At 37.0% G+C, this 22,057-nt stretch overlaps 1 protein-coding gene across 9 annotated transcripts in view; it reads left to right on the top strand.

The window, feature by feature from the left end:
• Positions 1-22,057, top strand: part of VPS13B (vacuolar protein sorting 13 homolog B) — a 460,401-nt gene that overhangs the window by 363,807 nt on the left and 74,537 nt on the right. For 7 of the 9 annotated variants that reach the window (XM_062570474.1, XM_062570471.1, XM_062570467.1 and 4 more), the window contains 3 exons: positions 11,300-11,499; positions 14,233-14,440; positions 14,728-14,930. In XM_062570474.1, the coding sequence (XP_062426458.1) occupies positions 11,300-11,499; positions 14,233-14,440; positions 14,728-14,930 (611 nt within the window). The remainder of the gene's footprint in view (positions 1-11,299; positions 11,500-14,232; positions 14,441-14,727; positions 14,931-22,057) is intronic. The other 2 variants (XM_062570468.1, XM_062570470.1) reach the window with 1 other exon arrangement.

Below are 22,057 nucleotides of genomic sequence, written 5' to 3'. Positions count from 1 at the left end.
TATTTCTTTTTCATCAGAAATATGTCTCCTCAGGCCAGCAAGTCTCAGGGCGTCTTTATTGTTTTAAAAGCTAAAAATGAAAATTTTAAGGTTCACAGGACACAAAAGCCTATGAAAGTGCTGGAGCCTGAAACTCTTGATTTATCCATAAATAAATAGCAGTACAGACAGGAACAGTGACTCCATTCCCACGCTTTTTCAATCCTAGCATAGAAAGAAATGCAACTGAGTAAAGGGCCTTTTTAATATCCCTTAAATAGTTCTATTTTTTTCTGTGTGTTATAATCCCCCTTTCTTCCACCACTTCCCCCTCTACCATTCGTACATTATCCCTCCTATGGTACATTATGGTGTCCACAGCAAGCTTCAATATATCAAAGCGGAGCCTGTTCCGGCACTGTGTGATAAAGCAGTCTGGCAAATGCAGCAGCGTGTATCGCTTACCCGGGAGTTTTCGTCCTCCCCAAAGGAGGACTTACCTTGCTGCACACAGAAAGCTGCAGAAGCATTCTGCTGCAAAGTTCTGTTTCTTAATTCTTCTGGCAATATGCGGAAACAGATCTTTATTTTTCGTGTCACAAGCTATATATGAATCTTCAATATGTTTGTAGTCTGGCAAGCACTGTTAAATAAAGCAATACTGATGCTGAATCTAATCAGAATAGAAGTTAGTTATTTCATATGAAGAATTTGTGTAACCAGACAATAAATAGACATCAGCAGACTCTTTTCACGTTTTCTCCAATTCAAGTTGCTTATCTTTCTGCTTTACAGAAACAAAAACTTACACACACACGGTGTTGAATGCTACTGTGACTGTATTGTTTTAAGTTTCAAGAAGTATGAAAGATGCTTCCACAAAACCAGTTGAAACTGTGTCAAAAATCCTCTTAATAAATTGTTTCATTTTTTTAAATTATTAATAGATAGCAGCCAAAGTGGAAAATAGAACTTCAGGAAGAAAGATAAATTACTCTGTGCAAGGAAATCATATTATATTCTTGTGTTACAAATGCTTAAAAGAAAAGGAATAGTTACTAACTAAGTTTGTTTTGTTATTGCAAAGAATCTGTGCAAGTTAACTAAATTTGTTTTATTATTGCAAAGAAACTATGCAAGTTAAATCAGTTAAAAAATATATAGTAGTTGTGTCCCAGTCAGATTCTTGGGAGCAAGGAATATTTAAATATGTCAGTTCTTCACTATTACTCTTTCTTTTTTTAAAAAAAGAAGTTTTATAGATATACCTTTTGAGCTGAACAGAGTTAATGTCAGATTTTTTTTATAGTATGAAACTAATACGCGAATACTTCCCTGTGTCTTTGATTTTACAGTCATATAACTATTGTGACCATCTGCAGCAGCTGCATTTTACGAATTATTTGCTGAACCAAACTAAGTACAATGACAAAAGTAGTCATCTCAGATGTACTGTTAAAACAGAGAAAGAAAAAGGAGCATTGCTTGCCTTTTGTATAGTATGGCCATCTGCTGTACAGATGTTATTATATAGAATGACTTCAGATACAATAATTGTAGAAAATTTTCATTAAAACCTCAACAATTTGCACTTGTTTACTTGAATCTGCATAACTCCCCAGTGAGACAACACAATACGCTTGGGGTTTCTTTGGTTCTCACTAGCTTTCTCTTTGATCCTTTTTGATGTGCTGACTTTAATAAACATAGTTAAAAACACTGTTCAAAAACATCATGGAAAAAACTACAAAGGAACAATTATAGCAGTAGAAACTACTCTAATCCCTTACTTACGCAAGCTATTTTTAGTGAAATATGTTTTTTTACACATTTTATGTGGCAGTATTTTATAAACAGTGTAAACAACCCATTTTCCAGATGAGTTTTAATGTAGGATATGAAGTTGGTTTGTAAGGAATCCTATTTGCTAGGAATTGTATAGAAAAAACACTTGCAAGAATGTATTGTCGGCATTTTTCCTACCTCATAAGGGGAAAACAAAAGTGCGTGACCTCGTGTAATGCTTTGATTTTTTAGCGTAAATTAAGAAAGGCACTTGCCATGTAGCTTTATATATGTGTGTGTATATATATATATAATTGCCAGTTTTCCCTCTAGACTTTTCTGGCTTAATCATGGAAGCTAAAGGCCTTCTGTTCTAATTTTTCCTCTCAATTTCTTATGAAAGCAAAAAAAAGTCATAGCTTCTGAAAAACAAAGCAGCTAATTAGTTGAATTATTCATTTCACGTCTAACAGAATAAATTGTAAGGGTTGATCACTCACGCTGTAGTTGGATCCACTTAAAACACTCCATTTCTACTTACCCTGATGCATTATTATACAACCCCATACCTTCAGTGTTTCAAGGGACTTCATTTTTTGGACACCCTTCACATTTTAATACATCAGTGACTTATAATAACATGGTTACTATTTCTGCTAAAATACTTATGCTCTCCTGTGTGCTTATGGTAAAATCCTGAGTACTTTGGTTCTAGTAATGTAATACTATTACAGAATGTGATGCAGTGCGTTGGCAGAAAAACAAACAAAAAAATCACTCTCCCAAGAAAGATATTATTAATTTTACTCTAGACAAGGGTACAGGTATAATTTTTCTGATTCCCTTAAGGGCAAGAGTTTAAGTCAGACTGACGGTAAATACAATTATTAATTGTAACCATTTTATATTTTATGGTTTAGCGTTACAGGTTAATACTTGTACAGGATTAATACATGCAAATAACAAACATTTAGCTCACTTTTTGGCGGCTTATTTGTACTGGTATTTGTACCAAACCCGCAAGCACAAGAGCTGTCGTTAGAAGCGGGTCGCTGAGTTTTGTCCGCTGAAGTATGTGGCATCTTCTAGAAAGTGGCTCAAACTCTCGAGTCTCCTGTAGGCAGTAGGATTTGCAATTGCTCGGGATTGCACTCGAAGAATGTAGCTCACTCTAGAACAGTCTCATGCCATTAAAGTCTGAATAATTTTTAGCAATAAATAGTAGGAAATTGCAATTCTAAACATGCGACTTGCAATTAATTTAGGTTGGTGCTGAAATTAGCACTACCTACCTGCCAAAAGAGCAGATAAATGAGAGAAGCTGAGGACTGCGCTCTCCCCAGAGTGAAAGTCAGCAAGAAGCCTGGAGCCTCTCAGTGAAGCCTTACTTTGTTCTGAGTGGACACAGGAGGGAAGTCTTGCTGTTCAATGTCTGAAGTTAGGGAGTTACGTACATAAAATATTTCCAAAGATCATAGACAGAATTTCCCAGCCCTTGTTCTTGTACACCGATATAATTACTTTAGCATATAAATAAGGCAAAAAAGATAAACACTAGTTGAGCCTGTGAAAATCACAAGTATTTTTAGTAACCTTAAAAGAAATTATGTACTTAAGATACTTTATTGAAATAATAAAAGTTTAATGTGGTTATTAATTGGTGCAGAGCAAAGACCAAACTTCAATTTAGAGTTAACTGACTCTCTTGAGAAAACTCTGCTAAGGCGTTGTCATAGCCTTTGGATGCTGCAGATATGCAAGTTAGCCTATGGGGAAATAAAACATTAAATAAGATATGACTACCTAAAATAATATGCAGCAGTAACAAGCCATTTACAACACCCAGAAGACCTTTGTTACTTTTAGAAAGAAATATAAACTCTTTCCAACACTTGAACAATAGGAAATTAATTCTTTGTCAGTAAAAGCCAGAGGACAAACGAAATATTTAAATGGCCACTGAGGATTGAGGTGGAAGTGCAGCTTGTAGACAGCCATACAAATCACTAACAAACCTTAATGAATATTGGGTGTGGGCATCAGGGTCCTGTCAGATTTGACACCGTGTCCCAAGTAGCTTAAACCCAACACTCAAGAAAAGGTGGAGACCTCATCAGGTCTCTAACATCTGGGATTTTATTTGTCATTTTGGCATACCCTGCAAGCGCAAAAGAAAGAGTAAAAGGGGATTATCCTGACAGTGAAATGAGTTACTGAATCTTGTGATAATGAAAAGCAGAAGAATTCTAATTCCTTTCTATAGTCCCTGAGGTGGAGGTGCGTTTATAGTTCTGCAGAAGTATAATGTAGGAGGGAAGAACAGATGGCCTAAAATCCATGAAACAAGACACCACCTAATCCCAGGACCGAGTACCACAATTAATCCTGGTCAGATTCCCTACTGGTACTTTGTAACAGGGTTCAGAATTGCTACTGATGAACTAGCATGTCAACTTAGAAAACAAATTATTTGTTTGAAAATTCACTGTCGCTTGTTGATTCAAGAAAGTGTATAAGCCTGTGGAACCATACTTACAGTTGAAATAACTTCAAAAACTAGACTTCAAATGAAATTCAATTAATAACAAATACTGTTGTTTTTGTTTCTCTCTGCTTTTATAGCAAAAGTAATTGCCTGCTTTCTGAGACTGGGATCTCTTTTGTTATATGGGTTCCAGTGCTTTGCGCAGCAATAGTAGGTGGTATGTCATTTGCACAGTGTCCATTCTATGGAATATTTACGTTCACCAGGAAATACTGATAGCAGTAAAAGCTGAATCTTTTATTTGTGTATTTTATACTTTTCTGTGCAGTTCCTCCTGTTCAGTCCACATTTTGCAGTGTCAGAAACAGAATGCAGAGGTCAGTCATTATCACCTGGTCTTAAGGACCAGTTCCTTAAGTTGTTTAAATTGTTGACCTGCTAGCAATGTGTTTCCCCTTTCCATATGACAGGAATAGTTTTTACAGGATGAGATCACCAGCTTGCTGCCCAAACAGAAGGTGCAATTCCAGAGGAACGTTAGGTTTCCGTGTGCACACACTTCCACCCTCTGCCTTGGACTAGCTCTGCTCCTCCTGTGGCTGTTCAGTGAGCTGAGTCAGGGAGCTGATCTGACTGAAAACTAACCCCACAGGAAAGAAAAGTGTTCAGCAAGACCATCTCTTTCGGCTGGCTCACTGGACAGGTACACTCTAGCGGCAGTGCTGACATAAAGGAGAATTCAGGAAAGTATGGAAAGAAGGGGAGGGGGAGGAAGGGTCAAAGGGAGGAGAAAATTGGAACGTAGGAGCCTGGACCTGGATTGGCTCTAATCCTGCGGAAAGGCATCTCAAGAGTGCAGGGAGATATTTTTGTCTAAATCTCTGTATTCAATTTGTATAGCCAGGGCATGTCTGTCAAGATTTGGACTTCCACCAGCATATTTCACTGGGTTATAGAGGCTAAAGCAGCTCATCTAGTTCATGGACTATTTAGTTTATTAGGGCAGCTGAAATCCACTGAATCAAGCATAGAGAAGAGGAATGAGACCAAAGCTGTAATTCTAATTCAACCTCGTGGCAATTATACAAGGCTACATTTTCAGAGCCATCCACTATTTTGTGGTGCTTTGTTTATGGGGTGACCATTCGTCTGCTGATTTTTTTTAATTGTTCTGAATATCTACAGCTATACCAGTCGGTGAGAGTTGCAGGTACTAAGTGTCTCCTGAAAATAGGCCACTGTTTTCAACCAACCACCTAAAATTAAGATGCACGAATGTATAGATACTTCCTTTTAAAAATTAAGACCTTCTCCATGCCCAAGTGTAAAGCTGAAGTAGGACTGTTTAATCACTTTTCTAAAAACTGATATCTTAAGATAAAACATTTTATGATACAGGATCCAAATGTTACTCATGTCAGTATAGTCGTGTCAGAAGTGAAAGCTGGCCTCACGGGTATGAAATGAACACTGCATTTTTTTGCTTTCTGTTATGTATTTTTCTCTACTTAATTAGAATAAGACAGTGCAGTTAGAGCTTTACAAAGACCCGTGATTATTCTATACCTAATACAGTGTTGAATTTAATATGACCTCTGCGATCAGGCATTACAGAATCCAGAAGTATCAAATCAACAAGTGAATTGAGATTTTTCAGATATTTGTTGTTCAGTTGTGTAGTGAACGCAATGTACCTGCCCAGCTTTTCTTTAAGGGAGATGAGCTCATTTCAGATAGATAACCATCTCTGACTTCTCTTCTGATTCATCACTGACCTGAACTCCATTTGAACCTTGTTAGACACAAAACAAGCAGGATTCCTGGCCTGAGCTATAAAATATAATTAAGCCCTTTTGAAATGATGTGTAAAAGAACATAGCTTTACCCCCACTATAACCACTACCACCACCACAACCAATAAAGTTAAATCAAGCACTGCCTGTAATGGATTAAAATAATAAATGTTCCTGGATTTTAGTGTTTGAAGTATTTGAAGAAAACAGGCTCCCAGCAGCCAGGACTGCTGAATGCATGGGGACATTTATTAGTGACGAATTCAAGGATTTGGCCTGTTCAAGATCATTACTTTCTGTTTACCGTGTGTTACACATCTCATGTTTTTACTGAGCCCACATGTGTCCCTATGTAATGCTGAAAAAACTCTCTTTCAGTAAAGGATTGCTAATTGGCAATGTAGAAATACTGTTCTCTGGTGGCGGGGGGGGTGGGGGGGGGAATGAGCCATCGCAAGATTCCCGTTGGCCTTAATGAGAAACCCAGCGTAGTCACTGGACTGCTAACTACCTCCCTCCGGGAGAACTGGCCCTTATTACACGTCACACGGTTTGCTTGCTACTGCTGTTACCAGCCCTGAATAAATGGGCTGACTTTTTTACATTAACTGCACTGTTTGCCCTGCCGTTGTGTCAGCAGCTGCGATTCAAAGCTTTGTCGCCCTTTTCTCTCGGAAGCTTCTTCTTCAAGGATACCTGTAAACAAAGCAGCGTAACTGTATTAGCACCTCCTGCCGCATCAGGCATCTGAAGTTTTCGAAAGAAGGAAAAAAATGTCATTTAGATCGTTATATCTAATGTAATATATAGCGGCACGTGTACGTACTCAAAGCTGTCTTAGTTTCTTTGGCAACTGTAAAATAGATGTCAAAGGTGCAAATAGGAAGCACGAACGCTCAAGGGTCAATATCACAGATTACCACCTTTGTAACGTGCGGTGTTAAAGTGGAAGTGAATCGGGGAAACTGCTGGCTGGCTGACGCCCGGCAGCCGGCTCATCGCTTGGCCGTGCCGCCGCAAAGGGCCCGCTGTCGTGGCGCGCAGCCGTCCCCGGCCGGGCACGGCCCGCTGGCCGCTGCCCTGGTGCGTCCTGCCCGGGCAGAGCCACAGGCGCTGTGGGACGCCGTCGTGCTCCTGAGCTTTCCTTTTTTTAAAAAAAAAAAAAATCATGGTCCTATACAGAAACGTGCCGCTGAAGGTGTGCCGCGTTGCATTAGGTGACAGTGCAGTCAAACAAACAGGGTTTGCGCCTACCTGAGGAAGAGCAAAGCGCCTGCAGGAGTCCACAGGGCCTAAGAGGAGGGAAGAAATACTCTGCAGCATTTCCACTTCCTTCATTTGGAGCGGATTCAAATATCAATATTTTTAAATGTTTTTGAAAACAAAAAGTCCATGCTCCCGGCCAAAATATTGTCTCTCCCTTTGTGAAACAGGAAGAATAAAAAAACACCTCTTAACACCTGTTTTGCTTAAACACACAGTGATTGTTATTTAAAGCAAGGATTGGTTTTTAGTTTATTTTACTTGCCGCATTTATTAAAATGGGCCAGCTCTTTTGTTTTCTGTGCGCACACACAAATACACTCACACGTGCACACAGAGCAGTTTTAACTGTCGTGGAGCTGCCTGTGGTTGGTAAACCCTCACATCCTTGCATCGGGCTGCTCAGATTCTGTGAGATGTCTTCATAAAGGTTATGTTAGCATAAATCAAGTCAGTAATGATAAAAAAATTAAGGATGATACAACATCAAAGCTAATGTCTGTTAGGAAATTTTCTTCTATTAAGTGTTCTCTTGTAATGGTCTCCCTCTTTAATTTCTGTGCAAGTTAATTTCTTGATACTACTGAACAAGTGCTAGCAGTTTTTCATACACCCCTACATTATTTCCTGATGTATAAAAATGCCTGGATATTCCTTTAAAGCATATGTCATCATAAGGTAATCCTTGCGGTGACATACAGAAGCCTGATTTGAACTGTATTTTGCTCAGCTAGCGTGGCAGCATGCTGGAGTGCAGTTGAGGGTCTGGGTGCAGCCTGACAACGGCTGGGTTGGCAGCATTTTTTAAACAATGTCCAAAGCAAGTGGTTCATATTTATTAGTCTCTTGGAGGAGTATTTTAAAAGTCATGAAACTGTTTGTTCCTAGAAGTAAATTATTGCTCATACTGAAAAGTGTGTTGGTGTTCATGAGCAATAATCCAAACAGAACAAGTTAACTTCTACATATCACAACAATCGTTTATGAAGATGTATTGCTTCTTCGTGGTGCCATCCCAAGTTCACTTTGAATGGAGACTTTGATTTAATCTGTTTAAAGTGAAGTCAGAATTCTACAATAGATGTTTGTGAGAGATGCATGGAAGAAATGACTGAAAATAGTGTGGGGGAGAAAAAAAAGCAGAGGAGAATTAGTTTACATCTTTACCTTTCCAAGATGACTGCTTTAGTCATAGGAAAGCAACTTCACTAGCAGAGCTTATACTTTGAATTTTAGTGTGGCATTTAGCAATTCTAAAATAAGCTCTTAGTGTATACTGATGTTTCGTCACTCCCTACCCTTAGGATCTGAGCTTATTTCTTTCCTAACATCATTCTCTTAGGATCTCCATGGTATTGATACCTTCTCCTGAAAAAAAGTTCCCTTAAGCCCAGAGATCTCTTTGTTTACTACTGCTTTTTTAGGGTTTGTACCTTGCTTGTCAATCCTTACCTGTGTTTTTAAGTACTTTTCTCCTAGCTCCCTCAAGATTTCACTTTGTGCAAGCTTCTCTGAATATTCTTTACAATTTTTTTCATTAACTGCTTGTTAGTTTACATACTAAGATTCACTTCATCCCCAAGAAAGTGTGTAGATACAACTACTGAGAAGGAGGAGGGTGTCATTCTTGCCTGTAGGGAGTAGAATCTGTGTCCCAGTGAGAAGCAAATAAAACTGTCGTTGGGTCCCTGTGCTTTACCTGGTATTTGTAGGACCTAGTCCATGGAGGTGTTTTGTAACATTTAATTTACAGGTTTAAAATTTGCTCACACTTCTTTCTTTCCTCTACTTTGTCTTCATTTCTCATTATTTATATGGTGTTTGAAAAAGGCACTGCTGATTTAGAACCAATGGGATTATGTGCTGAATGTTCAGTTCTGTTTTTAAGCCATTGGATATTATGTTTTCTTTGTATTTGTGGAGATGAGATGACAAGAGAAAAAGGCTGCAAAACAGTATCCACATAATTCTTCAACATCTAATCCCAATGAAAAATGAGTAAATAAAACCACTTGCATTCTGCTCTCCTTTTTTTTCCCTTTTGTTATTTCTGTAGCTTGGTATATATTCCAATAAAACTATAGACCATTTCTGTATATGGCAGAATTGTACAGTTACCAAAAATTTTTAAATCAATGTTTAAAATCAGTTTCAATAAAGACTATAAAAAATTCAAATGTTCAAATATTGTAGTTTCCCTTAAAATAGCCAAACTAAGAACAGCAGGGTATACTCTTCCCATAAAAGCACCTCTTTTTCTTGGTTAAGACTGTGTGTAATGCTGATTCATTCCACAGTTTTACAGAATCAAGTTTGATCCTCAAACAAAAGGAGACATTGTCATGGCGTTGATGTTTATTTTCTTGATTATCACTGGAATTTAGTGTCAAGAAAATGCTGAACAGTTTCTGACTCTACTTGTTATATAAAAGACGGTTACAAATGAGACCAGCCCCAGAGATTCAGCAGGCAGCTGAAACAACCCAGAGCTAAAACCCCGTTCACAGTTATGGCAACAGTCCTGTTGATTGGCATGGGACAAAGATTCACTTGAGGACTTAATCATCCTTACTAAACTCTAAACTGCTCAAGGGAAGAGTTCTTCCTGTTTGTGATTCCTACTAAAGTTAAACACAATCCAATAGCAACATATATATATATAATAGCAACATTATAAGTTGGGCCAACTTCCTAGTGGATGATGGGTATTTCAAAAAAAAAAATGTTCCCATATATTTCCTTACATTGTATAAAATATTTCCTAGTGTTAAGAAATAATTATAATTCCCAGAATGCAGGCAGATTTTTTTCTCACTTCTAAAAGAGATTCATAGCAGAAGTTTTACTGCAATGTATTCAAAACAGAGTTCTATTTTAGTGGGGTATTTCTACCAGCAGAGGTATGAAAAATCAAAATGGAGCAATACCTTGGAACATCTGTATGTAAGCCTGAGGTGTTTTTTAATCTTTGGTCTTTTGTAAATATCCAATTTCATTAGAAAAATACGCCATGGGCATTATAAAGTTGGTATGGTGACATTCAATATTCAGAATGTGGATTCCAAATATGGACAGGAGAAGAGAAAAAAAAGTTAACCCACGCTCAGATGTAGTATTTTTTAAATTAATACACAAAGAATAAGGAGATACTAAGTGTGATTTGTTTTCTTAAATTGTGATTTGCAGTAACTTAAATTCACAAGAGATATGACATTTCTCAAAGGTGTTTTTTTGGTAAAAATGTTTGTCTTTATCGAAAATACATAAGTCTGATCATAAATCTAACCTGCCATTATCTTTTTATGTTTTATAAAACTATGTAAACTGCAAATGGTTATGATGTGAAAAGTTTAGATTAAACTGATTTTTTCGTAAACACGTTATGTATTTTGAGTTATAGTAATTGTTCTGAATTACTTGAATTCAAACATTTCCCTTTTTCTCCTCCTAAGCACTCCAAAGTCTAGCAAAGCAATACTTCATAGTAAGTAACCTGAACAACAGCAGAGAGAATTGTTCAAAATAGCTATTTCCTATCAGTTTAAAATACAATCAAGTGAAGCAGCTGTTCTTACTCTTAATATACTCTTTTGAAAAAATTTCATAGTTTAATGAAAAATGTCTCTTCTCATAAACCTTAAAATACTCGCACATGTAAAAGTCATAATGTTTTGGCAAATAGTTCTTTGGAAGGAATGTGCACAAACCGTACCTGCTCCACAACTGGAACACTGCGTACAGGATACTCAGTCATGCTGGAAGAGTGAACTGAAAAAGAAACGGAAGTCTCGGGGTCTCATTGTAGCCCTCTTCCTGGAGAGTGGTTGTCCACCCAGGTAGTTCCTTGCAAGTCCATGGGACTGCTTGTGTACTACGATTGCTTACTGGTATGGATTTACAGTCTCCTGCTAAAGTGAATTCAGCAAGCAGGCACATAATTATTAGGAGAAAAAAAAATACTGCAAGGATAAACTGTCTCTCTCTCTCTTTTTAGGGATTCATGGATCATCTTTTGTCCTTGACATAGAAGATTTCCTACTTAAAACAAGTCTCAAAGAAAGAAGTAGATCTCTACTTGGCCCTTTCTACTGCTCTGTTAATATGGAAGCCAAGTGGTGTAAGCACAGCGGTGATCCTGGCCTGGAGCAATCTATTCCAAAAATGTACCTTGATTTGAGAGGAGGGCTGCTGCAGGTCTGTATGAGGTGCTTACGGTGCTGATACTGAACTGGATTGGCTTTGGATGACTGAGGTCTTTTTCTAAAAAACTGCATGGGAGGCTGTGAAGCTTTGCAGCCTAAAACAGTTCATTAAGCTCTTTTTTTAAATTTTAATATAATTATCTATTATTTTATATAGAACTGTTGATTGAAAAATTGTGTGTGGTTTTTTGTTTTTTTTTTTTTGTTTGTTTTGTTTTTTTTTTTTTTTTTTAGATGCTGCTTAGGTCACGTTTTGTAGCTATATGTGTGTGTTCCCCTAAAAGTACTGGATCGGATTGCCAGCACGTAATAGTTAGGGCCCTGATCCGATGTGTGTGTCTGTGTCTTTGTCCATGAGCTACGTATATGTAATGCCTAAATGTAGTTTTAAGAAATATATATCCTTTCTTTTTAAATTTACACTGATTTCCCAGGGGACTACTTATTAACTATTGTTTGTAACAATTAATACTCAGTTTTCCATGCTATCCTCTCCTTACTGTAAGTGCCCATAACTTGAAACCAGTCCAAGAAGCATGGGAGTTCCTGAAATGAAAAATAGATTTTGTGGGACTTAAGTGGGCTTTAAGACATGTAGCTTGTTTTAATTATTTTTATTGTAGTATCTATACACACCAAATGTTTTAAAATAAATAAATAAACCAAGCATATAAATTCTAAAAAGGAAATTTTGACATTAGTCATGTAGTTAAACTTTTTCCCAGAACTGACATCAGAAGAAGTTCTTCAAACCACAGCATTTGGAACAGTACTAGTTGAATAATATGTATAAAAAATATATATTTTAATGAGTAAATAATGTCAGTTTGCTTCTCTGTTTCTTTCTCATTTATTATCTGTAGGTATTTGGCTGGCCACATCTGGATATTATTATAATTAAATTTTTAGTTAAATTTTTCCCCAAAAATTGTCATTTAGACAAAGACCAGAAATAAATTATATGATTCAAGTATCTGACCAGGAAGAATAGCTTTGAGAATGCTAACAGAAGTATTAGCAGTTCTGTTTCAAATAAATTTATTTACAGCTAATGATTTTGTCAACTCCAGATATGACCTCATCTTCAACCACTATTAATTTGTATTACAGTAGAGCCTAGAGAGCTGACATAAGAGTACTGCCTCATCTGTAAACGCATCGAGTAGGAGTTCCCTGCTCTAGACCTCCAACTGCCTGATGATAAAACAAATAAAAGTGGGGAGAAAAAAGAATTCCCCTCTGCGGCATGAGTCAGGGCTGGAGGCCTCTGGCGTTGTCCTGAGGCTGCACTTCCAAGAGGTGGTGCTAGACCAGCTGTGGGAGCCTGAGCCCAGAGTTACTCTGGGAACTCTGGACGTGCTGAATTAAGGCAATTACCTGGGCAGCCGCAAGCTATTTACTTTATCATGGCTGAGCCATGCATAAATCCTGCTACCGTACCTGTAAGCCTCCTTGGTAGGGCAAACAGCAAATGCTGCTTATTGTGCCTTGCAGCTCTTGACGTGGGCTACCTATGTTCTTCTGCTATAGTCTCCCATTTCCAAACAGCCTAAGGCTCCCCTTAGCTCAGGACCCTCTGTAGTTTACTCTTCGATAGTTTACTCTTTATGTGCAGACAGGGCTTGTTCACTCCTACTCTACCATGAACTTTTAAGAGACCATCTGGTGATTTAGATTTCATCCTGCACTGATTCTAAATCATGTTTGTTAATTCTTTAATTAATGGTTAAAGTTGCTTCTTAGTTTTTCCTGTTACTTCTGGGCCCACTTCTGCCCATGAAAAGTGAAGGACTAAATGGAGGGCAGTGGGGAGAACTTGTTATTGTACCGGTCTGACCACAGGATGAGCTGGAGTGCCCAGAGTTCAGATTAGTGGAAGGTGCTGGGGGATTGTACCACATACCCTCCTACCTGAGAAACAAAAGTAGTTGAGAGATAGTGGCAGGACAGCCAGCGTCACTGCTGTTGTGGTTTGTCCTCCTTCGTGGGATTCTTTCAAACATGAGTTTAGTTTGAGAAAAGCAGCACTGCTTGTCAAAGCAGGGGGGAGGAAGACTGTCAACTTGCCTTTTCTTTTGCTATAAAGTGTATGAATCTTCTAGATTTTGAATGCCAGTTTACCTTAGATTTTTTTTTATTTCTGTTTGAAACTTCAAGTTGCGCTCTCAGAACTTAGTACATCCAATCCATATTCTGTGTATACTCAACATTTGTGACTTGAGATGATCTTCAGTATATCTTTCTAGTCATCCTTCTTGCGGTGTTGCTTATTCAGGTGTTAATGCAGTCCAAAATTGCAGTTTTGGAGCACTGTGCTCTTTGAGCAATTTAGACTTTATATCTCTAAGAACTTTTGTCATATCTTAAACTGCAAAACTTTTGACTGGCCATAGCATTATATACTGTGTTCAGCTCTATGTTTTTGCATATCATTTTTTAGTTCTATGCTCTTGCAGGCAACACCTGTAACAACTCTAACTGGTTTATTAATGTTTTCCTTAGAGTGATGAAAAGAACAAATTTACCAAATGATTTTGTAAAGGTTTTTTGTTATTCTTATTCCTTTTTTTTCACATTAAGGATATTGGCACACAAGTTAGGTGTGAGTAGAGCAGGCAAAAAGCAATATATAGTTCTTATTATTTTGGTTTTTTTTTCTTCTTCAAAAATGTTTAAGTATTTGTAGGTAATTGTTTTATCTCTTCCCCTCCCTCCCCTCCACCAGGTTTTCTGGGGTCAGGAGCATTTGAACTGTTTAGTTCTTCTCCAGGAGCTTCTGCAGGGGTACCTCACTAAAAACAGCAGTGCAGAATCATTCATGTCTGAACATACATATCCCACTTGTTCTTCTGGAGCAAGGAATCAGGCCTCAAAAACTGAGCATACCTCAGATGATCTGAGAACAGGCCTGTTCCAGTATATACAAGATGCAGGTAAGAAGAATATTATTACTTTCTTGTTAATTATAACATAAATAGATTAATAACCTATTAAGCATTAGTTGCCTAGTCTTTACTTTTTTGGGAAAAGAAATTGAAAAGACATCTGCTAAAATGAAAAAAATACTTTTTGATTTCTTTCCATTAGGCTGTAATCTTTTAAAAGTCAGGGAAATTGCTTTTTTATTTTCTCTCCTTTTGATCCTGAGGGCTTTATTTTTAACTACTTTAGTCTCATAAACCAGCATGTTTCTTTTTAGAAATTATATAACAGATTATAGCTTTCTTTCATTTGACAGAAGCACAAAAACTGCCTGGTGCCTATGAAGTTGTGTTTTACAATGAAACTGAGGATAGCCCAGGAATGATGCTATGGAGATATCCAGAACCCAGAGTGCTCACTCTAGTAAGAATTAACCCTGTTCCTTTTAATACCACTGAAGACCCGGATATTAGCACTGCTGACCTAGGAGATGTTCTTCAGGTGGGTAATGAAAGTTTTTTTACCTTCATTAACAAAAGAAAGTATTAAAATGTTATGAAATGAATGTTTTAGAAGTTGTGGTTATTAAAAATGAGCACAAAACAAATGTCAGGAGCTCTGTAAAAACAATAGGATGTAAATTCTGCAGCCTGAACACATCTTTAGTTTAAAACTGCTTATGCAAACATCTTAACCACTTACCTGTATTTTTTTTTTCCGTGACTTAATAAGCTATAGCTAACTCTATCAGTCCTGGTTTGCAAGCATACACAGTTTTTATTCTTGGTTCATGTCACTGATCAGTCTTTATTTAAAGACCTCGTTTAATTTGAACCTGAAACATGTAAAGAAGGATTTGGTCCGAAATTCCCAAGATTCACTGGAATTCATGAACTAAAACTCCAAGCTTACCATCGTCTTCTGCGTCTGTGATGGTAGATAGCAAGGCTGCTTCTGTTAAGATCCGCAGTGCACAGAGGACCTATTTTCACAGAATCACAAAACAGTTGGGGTTGAAAGGGATCTCTCTGGAGATCATCTGGTCCAACCCCCCTGCTTAAGCAGGGTCACCTAGGGCAGGTTGCTCTCGGCCTTGTCCAGCCGGGGTTTGAATATCTCCAAGAATGGAGACTCCACAACCTCCCTGGACAGCCTGTGCCAGTGGCTCAGTCACCCTGACAGTAAAGAAGTGCTTTCTTATGTTTAGATGGAAATTCCTGTTTTTCTGTTTGTACCCGCTGCCTCTTGTCCTCTCACTGGGCACCACTGAAAAGAGTCTGAGCCCCTGTCCTTTGACACACTCCCATCAGGTATTTATACACATGGATCAGATCCCCACCTGAGTTTTATCTTCCTCAGCTGGAACAATCCCAGCTCCTGCAGCCTCTCCTCATATGAGAAATGCTGCAGTCCCTTAGTCACAACTCATGCCAGTATGTCTGTGTCTCTCTGGCACTGGGGAGCCCAGCCCTGGACCCAGCACTTCCAAATGGACCTCAGCAGTGCTGAGTAAAGGGGTAGGATCATTTTCCTCAACATGCTGGCAAAGCTCTGCCTAATACAGCCCAGGATGCCATTGACTGCCTTTCCTACGGGGGCACATTGCTCTTGGGCATCTCTCATTTTTTTGCTTTGGGAAGAAGGCAGTCCAGTTTGACTATTAGAGAGCGTGGAACTGTCCTTCAAAGGAGAACTGAGTTCAGCAGCTTTGTGGTTATGTGCCTCAAAAATAGACCTGTATCTAATGACTGCATTGATCTTTAACTTTCAAACTTTTGGCTCTCCAAAATACTCAATTACATAGTTATACCCTCTCCTATCTAGTATGATTCGTATTTATAAATTCACTTGTTCCTTGCAAAACTATTTCAATTTTTGTTCAATTTTAAGTTTTATAGTCTTGTTTTTCTTTTTGTGTTGCAGATTGAATCTTTTTTTATTCATTTGAATCAGCTTGTTGAATAGTGTTACAAGTTAAAGGAATTAAATAAAATATCTCCCAATTCTCCCTACTTGTTCAGAAATATTGAATTATGTTTCATTATAGCTATATATTTTTAATTGCTTTTAAAAATTGAATTATGCAGTAATATGCTTTTTGTTATGGATAGGTAGGATTATCTTCCTCAGATAAATGGTATAATGTTATTACAATGCACATACTGTTAGTGAGATCATGCAAATGTCCTGCCAAGTTCTTTGTCCTCTAGACAACTAAATGTCAGCTCCTTTCAGTTATATAAAAATTAAAATAAAATTGAAAAAAAATTAACTCTTTTTGGCCTGAGGTCTGAAAATTGTGTAATTGTATACTTTCTTGATGATCCTATTAGGTTTCTATGAAAACCAGCAATTTTCCTACTTTCAGGATAGTATTTTTAGAGCAGGGCACACCAGTTTTTTGCTGGAAGCACATTAAGCTCCAATTATAGATAACAGATACCATGAGCATAATGTATGTGCTTTTATAATAATATGTCCCTGTGCAGTGGGCATAGGTTCTTCTTTAGGTGGACACCAGCACGGACTCTGCTGCATATGCCACTGGGCTTTTTCTACTAGCATGCATGTTCTGCTTCTTTGTACTTCCATACTACAGTGTAGAGAAAAGAGGGTATTTACAATCCTCTTTCATTTCTCCTGGGACTGCTTGGTATGGTAAGACAGAAATTAGGAAGTGCTCAGCTGCCAGTTCTCAGGTCCAGTAAACTTTTACAGATCTTCAAGTAAGTATTCAGAGTTGCATTTAAACTTGCACATTTATTATGGGGAAGCATTTCCATCAGTCTTGCTTTGGCTTGGTAGTCAAGCATACCTGTACAATTTCCCTCTCTGGTGATTTTTACTATGGCAGACTCTCTTCTTGTAAGCTTTAAAATCTGTCAATTTTGTGATGAATTCTTTGGAAGTCTTTAATAGCTTGAGCTTTCCGTTACAAGGGAATAGAGTAAAGATATCAGCCAACTTAGAGCATAAGGTCATATCTGTGTTCTTGGCTAACATGTCTATGCAGAAACTCTGGTGTTGTGCACATGGAGCGCACAAATGCTTACATAAGGATCTGTATTTTGGTAGCTGATAATTATGACAGTAGCTGTTGCCTGGCTATAAGTGATGATTTATCACATTCCAAAAATGGCAATGCACGTACACAGAGCAGCTCTGCACAATGTAGATAAGCAGATATTTAAATCACAGTCAGTATGCATTTTTTGATTAATCCAACATAGGTATTTGAATGGAACAGTCAATTTTCAAATGCTTTAGCTAAAGTACACTTACCAAATACTTATCTCAAACTTTTGAAACTGACTTTAATATCAGAAGGCCTTTGATCAGACACTACTTTTTCCCAGTATGGATATACATCTGTCTCTTAATGTGCCGTGTATTTATTGAGTATAGAAATACAGACTGCCATTTCTAAGAGGGAAATTAAAAATGAAAGAGCAAAAAAACAAAGCAACACTTTTATTTTAATTTACTTCTTGACATGAAACAGTAGAGGAACATCTGTAAGCCAAAGACTTCAGCTTTTTTGAAAAAGGAGCTAAATTTAAAGACGATAATGATATCAAAGTATATTAAAAATATATTTTAAAAACTTTCCAAAGATCATGTATATCTTCAAATGTTAGGAGGATCCATAATGTCACCAGCTGTGTTACTAGTCTCCCTTAATCCTTTACTTCACATAAATCAAGGCAAAGGTGCACTTCTGTAATTTGTCTTGTGTTTAACAGATTTAAACTTTGGCCAGTTTCGTGCTCTTTCATTCGCAAGTAAATTGCTGTGACATTTCATCTAGCTTTCTATCTTTGTTAAACTCCTTTTGGCATATCGTTTTAATCATGAGTAGATGTTAGAAGTCTTTTTGTTTCTATAACTATTCTTCAAATTCTTGGAACTTGAAAAAGCTTCACCATAAAGAGAATTTTGATAGTTATTAGAGTTGCATATCATCTACTGTGGCCAAAGAATAAGCTAACAGCTTCAGATTGTAAGAGCTGATATGAACCTTATTATTTCTGTAAAACTTTACTGCTATTTCCAAATTGTCCCAGGAGCTTATCTTCTTGTATTTTTTACTTCTGTTGTTGCAAGGGTGACCAGTTTCACTGGTCAAGTTTCTAGTATTTTATTTTCTTTACAATACTAATATCATTGCTTTTGTTTGTGGAGAGAAAACGAAGAACTGATGTTTCTACCATGCTGTTGCATATTGCATTTTCTTTAGTGATTTCAAATAAAAGTCTGATGAAGTTTTGTTTGAAAGAAGTGAGAGAGAATCCCAGTTACATTCACAAGAAACCTTGTCAAGAGTGTATTTCTTTGGGGAGATTGAAAAGATTTGGGTGTGTTCTCCTTCCTGATCCCTTGGCATTACAACCCCTTTCTATTTAATTGGTAATCCCGCATTGTCCCTTTTTCACATGCCACAAGCCTTATGTGGCTCTATGTGATTTGCCATTCTTTCAGATAACTAGTATTTGATGAAACACCTTTAGACTTCCATGATAGCTCTTCTTAATTTGTTAAGGAGTTCCTGTTCAGTGACATAAGGTATTTCTTATACTGAGGTACTAAAACTGCTATCTGGCACCATGTCTAGCCCTTTTTGACCTGCTGAGCAGAAGATTTGAGGCACAGATGTAATTTAATCTCTCTCTTATATTGGTGGTTCTTTGACAGGGTGAGTCCTAATTTATCCACACAATTCCAAAAATTTTTCTTTGTAGTCTGCATTGAGAACAGAAGAAACTCTTTAAGCATCCTACAAATTAAATATCAAAATGTATTGGTAAGAAAATTGCCATGATTTCAGGTTGAAGATATGATATATGCCAGAAAAAACATTATTTAAATCCAAGAACCATGCTAGTTTTGTAGATCACTAGCTTACAAATCATTACAACTAAAAATATCAGTGGGTGGTTACTATTAAAAAATAAATAAATAAATAAAGAGATATCTAAATTAATATAAAGAGATGTCATGCATCATTTTTAGGGGAAATTTGTCTCTTCCAAAATGACTTTTGTAAATGTGAGAGAAACAAAAACATGTTTGGTTTAGGGTACCTTTGTTACATTTCTTCTTACTGTATGCCTGCATCACTGCCCAGATCTTTTTTTTTTTTTTTGAATCTATCTTCTTGTGACAGTTTTAAAGTTTAGAATAGTAATTAAGTAATTAAGTACTTAAGTAATTAAGTAATTAATACAACATATGTATTTGCAAGTCTTTTATTAATGAAGAAAGTAGCCACGATGGCATTTTAAAATACAAATTCAATCCCTCATCCTGTCCTCTTGCATCCAGCAGCATTGGTATCAGTGTACATCATCTTTCCATACGAACTTTGTTTCTCTCTCTTCATCTTATGAACTACTTAATAATCTTATAGTAGCAGTATGTGACTGTTGGATATAATCACACTGCAGTCTAGAGTTTAGAAAGCTTGGATGGGCAAATAAGGTTTGTTGATTCAAAAGCTGGACAGCCATTTCAATGCTAACGTTCCATATCTTTGCAAAGTCTTGTTTTATAATTACATTTAACACACTAAAAACACTTGCCAGCTGGAAAAATACTCTCTGTGAAGGTAAACCATTGCTTTGTTTACTAACAGTTATTTATTAAGTTTGTGAGGGGTTTTTGTTTGGTTGTTTGTTTTTTTTTTTTACCAACACATTTGGCTTTGTACCTGAAATATTTTCTTTTACTCAGCACAGCTGAGCCACTAAAATCATCAGCCTTACATCAGTAAGACTAAAGGCTGTCCTGCTAGTTTAATGATGGTTGCAGAGAGTTGTAACATGTCCACTCAGACCCTTCAGTCCTCCTGGAAGGGAGGTGAAAGTCAACGCTATTGCAAGACCACTACAACTAAGGTAGTTTCTGTGCATGACTTGATATGATCTACATCTTCAGGATGCAGGATACTTTAAGATCTGTTTTATCTTTATGTGGGAGCAAGTATTCTAGAAAAACTACATAAATTTCTCACAACCCAATTAGTGGAACTGCTATCCAGTATAACTGTAAATTCTCATTAGGGTTCAATGCTAAAATCCTGAAAATAAAAATGAAAAATAAAGTTATTGTGAATTCCTTAAATTATATGTATTTGTGTGAATGCACACAAAGAATTCTGCATGGGACAGGGGCATGACCATTGTCTGTCTTTTTTTAATGTTCTATTTCTTTCTTCCCCCAATATCCTCATTTATGCTGTCGCAATCACAACTCAAGCCTGTGTCATGGACCATCTTGCAGCTGGTACTTAGCTAGTCTATTAGCATTTGTCTTCATCCAGTTTTGAGCTATCCGATGCACTTAGTTCACATTACCTTCACCCAGCTAATAAAACAACTCTTATTTTTCAGTTAGTTACAATGGTTAGTTGTCCTTTTACTCCAACATCCATATTTTTTTTGTATGTATGCTTTAGCCTACTGTAAATTTAATGCTGTTGATGACTTATGCCAAGGTCTGGCCTTATTAGTGCTAACTCATGTCTGTCAACAATGCAGTATAGCTATTTACAACTTTACAACACTTTCAATATAAATATTTCATTGCATTTTCAAAACAGGCATCTTAACATCTGAAATATCAAAGTAAGATATTTAAAAGATTACATATTTCAAGAATATGAATTGGAATAAAGTGAAGTAAAAATCAATTTGTCATTGTCCATAATTTTTCGGGGGTGCAGCTTTACATGGCTACCTGAAAAGAGCTAATATCAGATTCCACATCAAGAAAGAAGTGTGCTGTGTAAGCAGGATACTGCTTTTCTCTAAACATCTTTCTAGTTCTTTGATCAAAACTACTAAACTCTTACATCTATATAACTCTTAACTTTTGTATCACCTTCTGTTTCAATACTACTAATGGTTGCCTGTTATCTAAACTGTGAGAATTTTTTGACTGGTGTTTGCGAAGGTTTAGATACAGCTAAATATCTTAGTAAAAACAACTGTGGGAGGACGGAGTATACGCAAGAGCAATAAATTTATGTTCTCATGAGAATAAACAGCAAATAGGCTCTATCTTGTACAAGTAGCATGATAAATACTGGCTCAAAGCCACTGCTAATGCACTCCTTGTGTAATGGGGATGTACAGAAGAGACTTTTCAGGCAACAGGAGACTCAAATGTTGGTAAAGGCATACCTTTTTGATCTTGACTACTGAGAAGATTATTTTTAAAATACATGGAGAAGAAAAAATGTATTCCACCCTACTGATCATTTCACTTAGGACAACACACATTTCATGAGAGTGAAATTAATCCCAGTGCTAATTCCATCTCATGTCTCTTCAGGCTAGGGTAATTCATTACTGCCCAAATCAGCGAGGACAAAGGGAAGAACAGTGTTGGAATCACGGCTCAGAAGCAGGGAAAAGCCCAAACTCATAAAATTTTCACAGAATGAATTGAAAAGATATTAAGCAAGAGCAGGAGAGAGAAGGAGAAATGCCATTGCTTTAAAATGTTGGAGAGTGGTACTGGTACATCAAAAGGGATATTCTGTGAGATGTTTCAGTTACGACAAATGAAACTTTTAAATCAGTCTAGTAGATCGATGGTGAGGGAAGGTCACAGGGCTGAAGATACAG

Source organism: Rhea pennata, chromosome 2 (genome assembly GCF_028389875.1).
Source record: "Rhea pennata isolate bPtePen1 chromosome 2, bPtePen1.pri, whole genome shotgun sequence".
In the NCBI taxonomy this organism is placed as follows: domain Eukaryota; kingdom Metazoa; phylum Chordata; class Aves; order Rheiformes; family Rheidae; genus Rhea; species Rhea pennata.
The sequence above is the reverse complement of the archived record's forward strand: the minus strand, read 5'-3'. Positions and strand labels throughout refer to the sequence as shown.